Here is a 12,614-nt window from a genome sequence, read left to right on the forward strand (position 1 = left end):
TGATATTTGTAATTAAAAACAAGTCATAGATATTTATATAATTATAAATTATCTAATTAAAAATACAATGAGAAATTTAAAATTAAATTGTTGCTAATAGCTTATTTGGATTGACTTATTTTAAGCAGCTTATAAGTTGAAAACTGATTATAAGTTAGAAAAAAATAAGTAGGTGCAACCCAACCTATTTTTTTGACTTATAAGCTGTTTTCAACTTATAAGTTGATTAAAATAAGTTTATTCAAACAAACCCAATTATTTATTGAGACTTATTTTAAGTATAAAATAATTTTAAATTGACCAACCAAATACTTAAAAAAATTAAAAACAATTTATAAACAACTTATAAGTCAATTTAAATGGGCTCTAAATATACAAAGATACTAACTAAAAAAAGAAAAAGTGTTACGAGAATGGAGAGAAAAAGTATACTTGAAAGAGGTATAATAGGAAAAACATTTTTCACACGTAAGGGAAAGGGTAGGAAAAAAGTACATACAAGATGCAATATTTTTGACATTAATGTAAAATATTTGATATGAAATAGGTACTTTTTTCCTGCAATTGATGTGATATACTTTTATTTTTAATTTAATATTTGATATGAAATAATAAGGTATTTCTTTTGCTTAAATTATTGTGACATATTTTTATTTTTAGTTTATATAATAAAGAATGTAATTTTTTTATAATTAGAAATAATTTAATTTCAAAATTTTCATTTTAATGTCATATTTTTATAATTAAAAATTACTTAATTTTAAAATTCTCTTTTACCTTTTAATGAAATAATTTATAATCATATAAATATTTAAAATTTATTTTAGATCACAAATTTTAAAAATTATTCTTCCTTTATTAAATTTTATACTTAATCAAATGATATCAAATAAATTTAATTAAAGGAGTTAGTATTGATTATTTTTACTAAATCATCAATAAATGCTTGTAATAGAAATTTATTTATAATTATTATCCTATTAATAATTTAATATAGAGTAAGATTTAAACTTTTTTAAAATATGGTAAAACAATTTAACACATGGCACGTGTCACATCACTTCTTTCCATAACTCTTTTAGCCCACAGATTGAGCACATAAATAAATGGCACAAAGTTGGGCAGCCATTATTTCCAATGCTAGGGGCATTTGTCGTAATTACCTGTGATTACGGAGCCTCTTTTTGACCACGCGTGCTACTATTTTGGGCACATCAATAACCGATTCCCCTTTGACCCACCTTTACCCTCTATTTTTTCGTCAACAATTTTTTTCCCCAATTCCAATTTCTCGTCTTCGTCCCTCAAATCGACCTCGATTTTTCTTCTTGACGATCGAATCGATCTCCGATCCTTCTAATTCGTTTCATTCTCTATCGATTGGTACCTCTTTTGGCTTTATCCGTGCGGAAATTGAATTCCGAGGTTAGGGTTTCAGATCTATCGATTTTTTCATCAGATCTGTTTGATCTGTCGTCATTTCATGAAATTAATTCTGTTTCTACCTTGATTTTGTTATTATCCTTTGATTTCTTGAGAAAGATAAAGGATCAATTTTATTTTATTTCGTTTGTGATGTTGAGGATTTTCTTTTGTTTGATCAGCCTTTCTTCGTGCTCGATCTGTTGATTCGTCGCATCAATTCCTGGTCGATTTGATTTTTTGAATTTTTTACATCGGATTCAAATTTGGGGATCTAGGGTTAGGTTTTTTTATTCATAAAATCGTAATTAAATCATTTTAGGTCACGATTTCCAGAAGAAAACGAAAAGATTTTATCTGATTTTTTGAATCCGACTGTCGATTGATTGCAATTAGCTCAAATCAAAACATCTTTTGCTCGATTTTACCAAGACTTCTCCGAGGTACAGGAACCTCATCCTTTTCCTTAAATTTTGGCTTTATTGAAGCAGAAAAAACTGTTTTTATTTTATTTTATTTTGCACATGTAAAGTTAACAAAAAATAATTCTTTTTAGTATTTAAATTTTTATTATCAAACTTTTCTGAGCCAGTCCATTTTATCTGTACACGTGCCACGTGTCAAATGATTACTGTGGCTACCTTTACCTCTGAGTGGCAACCTTTTCAACTATTACTTAGATTTTTGCTCGAAACAGAGTGGGTTGTTATGTCTACCGGAGAGTCAACTGTGCTTGACTTCTCTATATTTGTTCTTATTATCATATGGGTTCTAATTTTGCTTCTTCCTTAAACATTCTCTCTGAATTTTCCTCTTGTTTCCTTACTACTATGCTATTGATAGTTTAATTTCTGTTGTTGTGACATTAATTCTTACTATACATGCCGTGTTTTGTTAGTGGCAATTCTTTTTATTTTGGGGTTATGTAAATTATCTTTTTTTTACTAGAAATTCTCAATGCTCTGTTTAGCTATGATTAAAAAGATATCATTTTAGTGTTTAGTGCTGAATGTAGTGTCTATCTCTCTCTCATGTATCTTTTGTTTGAAGAATGCTCTGGATATCATTTTTGTCTTATGGAATTGTTTGCAACAATATATGTTTTTGAATGTGTGGAACTTAATTCTCCTCCACTTTCCCTTTCCTGAATCTGCTTAACACCTTCTTCTACTTCCTTTTGCAGTTAAATATGGTGCAAAAAAGACCATACGGTGAAGAAAAGTTGTATGAGGTTTCGTCCAAGCAACCAAGACATGTAGAACCAAGTGGTCAGCTAGTTTCCTTTTCGGAGTTTCCGTGTGAATCAATGCCTCCTAACTCTTACACTTCAGGTTAGGAAGAGATTATTCTATCAAATTCCTGGAAATGTTTTGCGTTGTTTTAACTGCTTTGTGAATAATGGTTTGAATGCTTTTATTTACTCAAACTTTAGATAGTTGCGATGTGGCTGAAGTTCCTGTTTCTTCTGAGAAAGCAGTTGAAATGGGCGTTCATGGCTCTGCTTCAAATTCTTATTGGACCACTAGTAGCACCAGCGAAGAAGACATCAGGTTCGAGGCACCTTTTCGCGTATTGACGGCTTCCGAATATTACAATATTGATCCTCCATTCAGAGTTGTTATACATCCAATGGAGGTCTATTCCCCCCTTTTGAACAATCCTCCTCGAAAGTTGGTACCCATTGGACCAGATTTCCAAGCCGAATTACCAGAATGGAGTGCATATGATAGCAAAAATATGTCCATGAAGGAGAGCACTCAAGAAAGACCAAATCTTCCATCTCAAGCTCTAGAATCCGATTTTGTGGATCATCGTGATGAAGAAAATAAACTTGCTGGGACATGTACCATTCCAATGCCTAAATTGGAATTACCTGCAGACCATGAGGAGAACATTGGAGCAGGAAAAATTGGGTGCTCCTGTGAAGATGCTGGTTCCTTTGGATGTGTTCGACTGCACATCATGGAAGCAAGGGAGAAACTTAAGGATGCCCTAGGCGAGGAAACATTCGTTAGATTGGGTGTTTATGATATGGGAGAGGTAGTGGCAGAGAAATGGAGTGAAGAGGAAGAGGAATTATTTCATGAAGTTGTATTTTCCAATCCTGCAGCACTAGGCAGGAATTTCTGGAACCACCTTGCTGTTGAATTTCCTTCACGAAGCAGGAGAGATCTCGTTAGCTATTATTTTAATGTCTTTATTTTGCGGAAGCGTGCCAAGCAGAACAGGTTTGATCCATTAAATATAGACAGTGATAATGATGAATGGCAGGAGATCGATGACGATGTTGTTGCTACGGGAGCTCAAATGACAGATGAAGATGAGGATTCTGTGGTTGAGTCTCCAATATATCAAAATTATTCTGGTCACAATGAGATATATGTGAATGAAAAACAAGCATATGATGAGGAAGCTGGTGTTGCAACCTTGGAAGATAATCAGACTATAAACTCTTGCAGTAAGAAGGTCTTGAGTGATGTGTCAGAAGCATGTCCCGATGAATTAATTGATAATAACAGCAATTGTGGACACGATATTCAGTCTCTAGACAGACACCATTCAAATGAAGAGGCTGACCATGATGTCGAAGATAATTCTTGTACCACTGATGCAGCTGGGGCTTCTTCAGAACCACCACAGGTAAAAACTGATAATTGTAAACACTGGGCAAGTCATTATGCTGGTGTTGGCATTGGCAGTGGGCATGATTTTGTGATGGAGCCGTCTAATGGTAAAGAATGGGACATGGGGTACTTAAGCTGTGCTAAAAATGAAGTTGATTTGTTACCAACCTGCACTATGATTGAGGAAGTGTTTGGAGATGAAGCCTGGAGTTCCAAGAACAGAGATGGTCACAGTTTAGGCAAGCATTGATGTATTCACCAACCTGTTGCATATGATACCGGTTTATTTTTGCAGTTGGATCATCCATGGAATGCTTCTTGCAGAAGTGGAGTCCATTTTTACTTGTATATTTTTAGTGGTGAAAGTAGAGAGCATGTCTGAAATGAAATTTGAGATTTTCGTCCTTGCTCTCCGGTGTCCGTAGAAAAGCTGTTTTGGGGTAGGCGCTCTAGGATTGATTTATATGTAAAGTTAATTTTATGGCCGAGTTGAGCCATATTTCGAGAAATGAAAAAAATATATCTTTTAAATTGTGTGTTTATTATAACTAACTAACTTGACAATTTCCTTTTATAAAGGAAGAAGAGCAAGAGAATATAAAAAAAGTATTAATATAGAGAGTGTAGTAGAATTTTTCTTTTTTTTTTGTGTTTTTACATTGAAGAGTAAAGTTATATTTATAGTCATATATACAAGTGGAGAAAAATATTAGTGGATAATTTATCTCCTTAAAAAGTAAATGGACTATCCATCATTGTGAAGTGGACAACCAATTTACTTGGTTGATAACACCCCCCTTGGATGTCCACATGAAATGTGTCTTATTAAAATTTTACCAAAAAAATAATATACATTGTTATTTTGAACATTTATAGATGTTGTGCCTCGTTAAAATCTTACTAGGAAAAACTCAATGAAAAAAAGTCTAGTGAAGAAAAAAGAGTACACACATCTTGTAATACGCCTTGAGTGCTGTCTCATTAAAAACCTTACCAGGAAAATTCAGTGGGATAAAACCTTGGCTAAGAAAAAAAGAGTACAACGCGTATTTTGCTCCCCCTGATGAAAACATCTCTTAACATCTCGAAGACGACATATTCCAATTTTGTATCTCATTTTCTCAAAGGTTGAAGTTGGCAATGCCTTGTTAAACATATCTGCTAAATTATCACTTGAACGAATTTGTTGGGCATCTATTTCACCATTCTTTTGAAGATCATGAGTGAAAAAGAATTTTGGTGAAATATGTTTTGTTCTGTCTTCTTTGATGTATCCTCCCTTCAATTGAGCTATACATGCAACATTGTCTTCATACAAATATTGTTGGATCGTCTTTTGTCAAAGAAAGGCCATATGTTTCTTGAATGTGTTTAGTTATTAATTTTAACCAAACACATTCTCGACTTGCTTCATGAATGACTATTATCTCTACATGATTTGAGGAAGTGGCAACCATAGTTTGCTTTGTTAAATGCCATGATATAGCTGTACCACCACATGTAAATAAATAGTCTGTCTACGATAGACCTTTATGGGGATCAGATAAATATTCCGCATCTGCGTAACTCATCAATTGTGATGTGGAATCATTTGAGTAAAACAATCCTATATAAATGGTGCTTTGAAGGTATCTAAATATATGCTTAATTCCATTCCAGTGTCTTCGTGTTGGGGAAGAACTAAATCTTGCTAACAAGTTTACTGAGAAAGCTATATCTGGTCTAAAATTGTTGGCAAGATACATTAATGCACCAATTGCACTAAGGTATGATATTTCAGTCCCAACAAGCTCTTCATCATTTTCATGAGGTCGAAATGGATCTTTATTAATATCAAAAGATCTCACAATCATTGGGGTACTCAATGGATGTGTTTTACACATATAAAACCTCTTTAAAATATTTTCAGTATATGTTGATTGATGAACAAATATACCATTTGTAAAATGTTTAATTTGTAGACCAAGACAAATTTTTGTCTTTCCAAGGTCTTTCATTTCAAACTCTTTTTTTCAGACATTTTACTCCCTTTGAAAGTTCTTCCGGAGTTTCAATAATATTCAAATCATCAACATATACTGCTATTATGACAAATTCAGTTCTAGACTTTCTCATAAAGACATAAGGGCAAATTTGATCATTTTTATATCTTTTTTTAGCAAATATTCGCTAAAACGGTTGTACCATATTCGCCCTGATTGTTTCAACCCGTACAAGAATTTCTGAAGCTTTATTGAGTAATTGTCTCGAGAATCCTTGTATGCTTAAGACACTTTGAATTCTTCGGGAATTTTTATAAAAATGTCGTGGTCCAATGAGCCATGTAAATAGACAGTGACCACGTCCATTAAGTGTATTTCAAGCTTTTCATGAACTGCCAAATTCATTAGATACCTGAAGATAATTGTAACCACCACAGGGAAATATGTTTTCATATAATTAATGCCAGGTCTTTGCGAAAAATCTGGCCTAGATATGGACTGAAAGGAAATGAGAAAAAGCCAGAAACTATGACGGACACGAAGTTTGCCGTCATAGGCAAAAAAACAAAATTATGTTTTATTTTAAATCTCACAAATAGGGTTTTACGTGAAGTATCTGCAGAAACCACAACCAAAGGCATGTGGAAAAAACTAAAAACCTTGTATATGAAGAGGACAATGGAAAACAAACTTTACCTAAAGCAAAAGCTTTACACATTTCGTATGGTTGAAGGTACTTATATACTTTCACATCTTGATGCATTTGATTCCATTCTTATGGATTTGAGTAATATAGATGCTGAAGTTAAAGATGAGGATGAAGTTGTGTTATTACTTATTTCCTTACCCCAATCATTTAAGCATATTAGAGATACTATACTTTGTGGAAAGGATAATATCTCTTACAGAAAAATCAAATCTATCTTAAAATCAAAAGAACAGATAAATAGAGATATTACTGGAGAAAGTAGTGAAATCCATGGAGAAGGTTTATTTGTAAGAGGTAGATCTAATAAGAAAGAATCAAGTAGCGAGAGGTCTAAATCAAGGTCAAAGTCCAAATACAGAAATGTGGTGTGCAAATATTGTCATAAGAAAGGTCATATTATTTCTGAGTGTTATAAGTTGAAAAACAAAGAAAAACATAAGGAAAATAAAAAAGAGCACCAAAATACTGACTCTGGTGAAGAAGTGTAGCTACTAATGAGTCTGATAGAATAATATTTTTAGCTATTAGTAATAGCTTTAAATCTAACGGTGAGTGGATTTTGAATTTGGGTTGTTCTTATCATATGTGTCCCAATAAGGATTTATTTACCACATACGAATTTGTTGGTGGTAAAGTTTTCTTAATGGGCAACAATGCTCCCTGCAAAGTTTTTGGTAAAGGTATAATTTGAATCAGAATGTATGATAGTGTGGTAAGAACTCTTATCGATATTAGATATGTTCCTAATTTAAAGAAAAAAATCATCTCATTGGGTACTTTAGAATCTCTTGGATGCAAATACATAGGTGAAAGTGGAGTTATGAAAATCTTACTAGGTGCTCTGGTGATCATGAAAGTACGCATATCTAGTACATTATATATTTTATTGGGATCCATTGTTACAGGTGCTGCTACAATTTCTACTCAATCTAATTCCAACATCACCAAATAATGGCATATGCGATTTGGGCATACGAGTGAGAAATGTCTTTCCATTCTTAGAAAAAGAGGTCTCCTATGTGAACAAAGTACTAAAAACATGGAGTTATATGAACACTGTGTGTTCGGAAAGCATATAAGGGTCAACTTCAAATCTCCAACAATCCATCGAACAAAAGAAATTGCTCAGCATCGCACTATGAGGATGACCTCTCAACAAAATGGTGTTGTAGAAAGGATGAATTGAATTCTTTTGGAAAGATCTCGTTGCATGATTTCAAATGCTGGGTTAACAAATGTTTTTTGGGAAGAGGCTGTCTCCATAACTTGTTATATTGTCAACCGTGCTCCTTCTGCACCTTTGAAATTTAAGACTATGGAGGAAATGTGGTCAGGTACTCCTGCTAATTATTATGATTTAAATTTTTTTGATTGTCCTGTATATATGCATGTGAATGATGAAAAACTAGAGTCAAGGGCTAAAAATGTATTTTACTTAGATATGCATCTGGGGTGAAATGATACAGACTCTAGTATCCTGATCCTAGGTCACCAAAATTTATAATTAGGAGAGATGTAACCTTTGATGAATCTTCTATGTTATACCCTAGAAAATAGTCTTTAAGTTATTTAATACGAATAAGGAGCAGGGTACATGAGTAGGTGGAGGTTGAACTTGTCATTCCTTCTAAGCCAAACTCATCAACTTTGGAGCAAAATACAGTTGAAATTCTTGAAGTTGAAGCTTCAGAAGTTGTGACGTCTGAAGTTGAACCAAATGAGTATTCTATAGCCACACACAGACCAAGGAAACAAATTCAAAAACTAGAAAGGTATGGAGATTATGTTGCATTTGCCTTTTTAGGTGCACAGGAAACTGAAGAAATTGGAGAACCATCAAATTATTCAGAAGCAGTTTCTAGTGTTGATTCTGCCAAATGGTTGATTGCAATGAATGAAGAAGTTGAATCTCTCCACAAGAATAGTACTTGGTCTCTTGTGAAGCCGCCGTCAAAAAAGAGAATTATTGGTTGCAAATGGATCTTCAAGAAAAAAGGATGAAATTCCAGGGGTTGAAGATTCAAGGTATAAGACACGATTAGTTACAAAGGGCTATAGTCAGTCAGCTGAAAAGTGAATTTGAAATAAAGAGTTGGGAGTAGCTAAGACAATTTTGGCATGGAGATCAAAGAGATCGAGGAGCCAACATGTTATTCCTGACCCAGAGGAAGTACTTGGAGAAGGTCTTGGAGAGGTTTGGCATGAAAGATGCTAAACCATTTAGTACTCCTCTTGCAGCTCATTTTAATTTATCAACTGCTCAATCACCGCAGAAAGAGGAAGAAGAAAGGTATATGGCATAGGTACCATATTCTAGTGCAGTTGGCAGTATTATATATGCAATGGTGTGTACACGTCCAGACATTTCACAAGCAGTAAGTGTGGTAAGCCGGTATATGGCTTTCCTTGGTAAAGCTTATTGGCAGGCTATGAAATGGATCCTCATATACTTGCGAGGCACTTTAAATGCATGTTTGAAGTTTGGGAGAAATGCTAACACCTTGGTTGGTTTTGTAAACTCTGATTATGCAGGTGATCTTGACAAAAGAAGATCACTAACAGGCTATGTTTTTTGTATTGGTGATTGTGCTATCAGCTGGAAAGCTACATTACAACATGTAGTAACTTTATCTATTACCGAAGCAAAATATATGGTAGTGACCGAGGCGATCAAAGAAGCCTTATGGTTGAAGGGTCTATTTGCTGAACTCAGCTTACACCACGATGGTATTATTATTTTTTTGTGATAGTCAAAATGACATTCGCTTGACTAAAGATCAAATGTATCATGAGAGGAAGAAGCATATTGATATCAAGTATCACTTCATATGGAAAAACATTGCTGAAGGAAAAGTCTCTGTTCAAAAGATTAACACTAAATACAACACTGCTGACATGTTCACGAAACCTCTTCCAGTCAGTAAGTTCATGCTCTTCTTGAACTTGATTGACGTTTATCAAGAATAATTTAGCCATATGGGCTTTTTCAGAGAGGATGGAGCAAATTTACTATATTCGCCAAACTCAGGCCAAGATGGAGATTTGTAATGTGGCCTTTGTTTGTCAAAGATTTGAAAGCCACAAATTTTGAAATTTGGCAATCATATTTGTCAAAGATTTGGTATACTTGATAAGATTCACATTTGGCAACTATATTTGTCAAAGATTTGGTATACTTGATAAGGTTTACATTTGACAACCATAAATGTCAAAGATTTGATAGCCACAATATTTGATATATTCACCTGTCCAGGCCTCACAAGTGGTATTTCACTGGGTACATTGTTGTTGCTATGTATCATTAGCTTGCTGGTTTAGTAGAATGCTATACAGAGTTAAAGTTGGGTTTTTTCTCTTGATCATAGATTCTTGTTTCTTGAATTTTCATTCAATTGATCAATGGTTGAAATTCAAGAATTGAAGCATGTTTGCAAGTTCTGCAACAGAAGTTTCCCTAGTGGTAGATCATTAGGGGATCACATGAGGTCTCATTTGATCAATTCACCCTTTGATCAGACTAATGAAGTGCCACTCAGATAAAGTATCATCTGTGGACCAAGAAGAATCTTGGAACAATGATGCTAATTATTTAATTTTTCACAAGCAGGTTATGGATAGCTAATCTGGCAGTAGTACTGAAACAACCACTCCCACTAGGAAAAGGAGATAATCAAGAAAGTTCAAAACGTATGTGACAGCTGCAACTTCATCTACTATAACTGTTCCTAATGCTTCTCCATGTGTCTCTGAGATTGATCAAGAGCAAGAAGAAGTTGCCATGAGTTTGATCATTCTTTCAAGGGATACATGTGTTGGTCTAAATCCTTTTACTGAATTGTCTAGCAATAAAGTTGGTGAATTGGTCAAGCTCAAGAAAGTAAAAAATGGGAAGCCAGAGCAAGGGAAGAGCTCAAAGTCAAATGTCAAAGCTTCTAGAATCCCAAGAAATGTGTACAAATTGGACAAATTCCAGTGTACTACTTGCAACAAGAGCTTTCACTCTCACCAAGCTCTTGGAGGTCATAGAGCAAGACACAAAAGGACTAATAAAGGCTGCACGGAGCATTTGCAGAATCAAGATGCTGATAGCAAACTCATCATGAATAGCAGCAATGACAGTAGTACAATTGATGAATTTGGTGAAAAAATTGAGAAGCTAAAGGGGTATGAGTGTCCAATTTGCTTCAAGATTTCTCAATCAGGCCAAGCTTTAGGTGGTCATAAGAGATCGCACTTGATTGCTGAGTCCAAAAGCAGCAACAACAACAACAAAGACATTATAATACAGAAACCAAGAAGTTGGGTTCCAACCATGGTGGATAGGAAGCAGCCACAAGCATGAGCAATTACTAGGCCTAATTTCTAACTGATTCAAGATTCACAAGTGTATAGATTCATTTAATTCTTTACATAATTGAAGTGCCACTATGCACTCTTTTACATTTGCTATTTATTTTTGTCGAACCCCGCTATGGATGATGACAAATAATAACTATGCCACAATCTCAAATACATTGGAGTCACCCCATTTCTTTATTTAAACTCAGGTTGAATGATTGCACGTGTTTATTTATGTAGCAATGTCCACTTTAGGTCCTACTTGATCTAGACTTAGTATGAAAGAGTAAATATTTTCTGCTGCAGTAATTTTATTTTTTTTGACATTAAGGGAATGTGAGTAATGAGGTGGGATAAGATAATGAAGTCATCAAGGATAAAATGCATCTTTATAGTATTATTAAAAAAAACAAAAACTCAAAAGGTGGTTGTTTTAGGTACCCTACCATAAAATATTCTAACTCTCGGTTTTAATTCAATGATCTTTAAATACATACTAAATTCCCAACTAGAAAAGGTACCATTTTATTGTCCGATACCCATATTGAAATCTAATTAAATCTTGATTTGTGCTGAACAATCCACATTGGAGATAAAATGCTTCCTAACAAAGATAACTCTAAACTACAAAGACTCTAACTCAAAACCTCTAATTAAGAATGAGTGATTACTAACCGACCACTATACCACAATCCTCGTTTCTAACTCGAAAAGTTATACAACTGATAAATGAAGACTCAGTAGATAGGAGTTTAGGACCACCTATAATCTAAAAGTTAATTCTTAATTAGAAAAGTTAACTGGTAAAGTTGCTGCCATGTGACCAGGAGGTCACGGGTTCAAGCCTTGGAAACAGCCTCTGGCAGAAATGCAAGGTAAGGCTGCGTACAATAGACCCTTGTGGTCGGGCCCTTCCCCGGACCCTGCGCATAGCGGGAGCTTAAGTGCACCGGGCTGCCCCCCAAACTTGGTCTAGGCTGCCATAAGGTCCATGATTAAATGGTAAAACTAAAGCCCTTAATCGTCACAAATTCAATATATTCAGTATAGCCAGGTCCACTGATTTATATAGAACATCATGACGTGCGATGAATTGTCTATAAAATTCTTTGTTGCCTGTCAACTTGATCCCCCCCTCCCCCCCCCCCCAAAAAAAAAAAAAAATCTCCTATGTTTTATAAAAAGTTTATACTAACACATTTTTTCATCAAAATATTTACTTGTTCTCTAAAAATAATAAAATCAGTACCTAATTTTCAAAAGTTAGGTCAAAACGAACTTCCTTAATTAGGCCACTTTAATATCAAGAGTTGAGTAATCACTTTCTCCTCATAGAAAGCATGAGTTTGTGCATAAGTTAAACTCCAAATTAAATTTCGTTATGCAAAATGATAGTTTGTTCTTTTCATGGAAAATTTGAAGTCCAAAACTTCATTATGCAAAATGATAGTGTATGATAATATTGGGAGTGGTCCTTTTCCATCCAGATGAACAACTTTCCATAACTTAATTCAAGTCATTTTCATCAGAATAAAAGAA

The 12,614-nt window shown here is 34.2% G+C and overlaps 1 protein-coding gene across 3 annotated transcripts; it reads left to right on the top strand.

Moving 5' to 3' along the window:
* The first annotated feature begins 1,124 nt into the window (after positions 1-1,124).
* Positions 1,125-4,577, top strand: LOC129899510 (uncharacterized). 3 transcript variants are annotated; one of them, XM_055974505.1, is made up of 3 exons: positions 1,125-1,425; positions 2,606-2,753; positions 2,855-4,577. In XM_055974505.1, exons 2-3 carry the CDS (start codon positions 2,612-2,614, stop codon positions 4,294-4,296), a joined length of 1,584 nt encoding a protein of 527 aa, XP_055830480.1. In that variant the 5' UTR covers positions 1,125-1,425; positions 2,606-2,611; the 3' UTR covers positions 4,297-4,577. The 3 variants fall into 3 exon arrangements, with proteins under 3 accessions (XP_055830480.1, XP_055830482.1, XP_055830481.1); XM_055974507.1 differs by having other exon boundaries at positions 2,900-4,577; XM_055974506.1 differs by lacking the exon at positions 1,125-1,425 and adding an exon at positions 1,491-1,865.
* Positions 4,578-12,614: the final 8,037 nt, after the last annotated feature.

The sequence above is a fragment of the Solanum dulcamara genome, chromosome 8, assembly GCF_947179165.1.
Source record: "Solanum dulcamara chromosome 8, daSolDulc1.2, whole genome shotgun sequence".
NCBI lineage: Eukaryota > Viridiplantae > Streptophyta > Magnoliopsida > Solanales > Solanaceae > Solanum > Solanum dulcamara.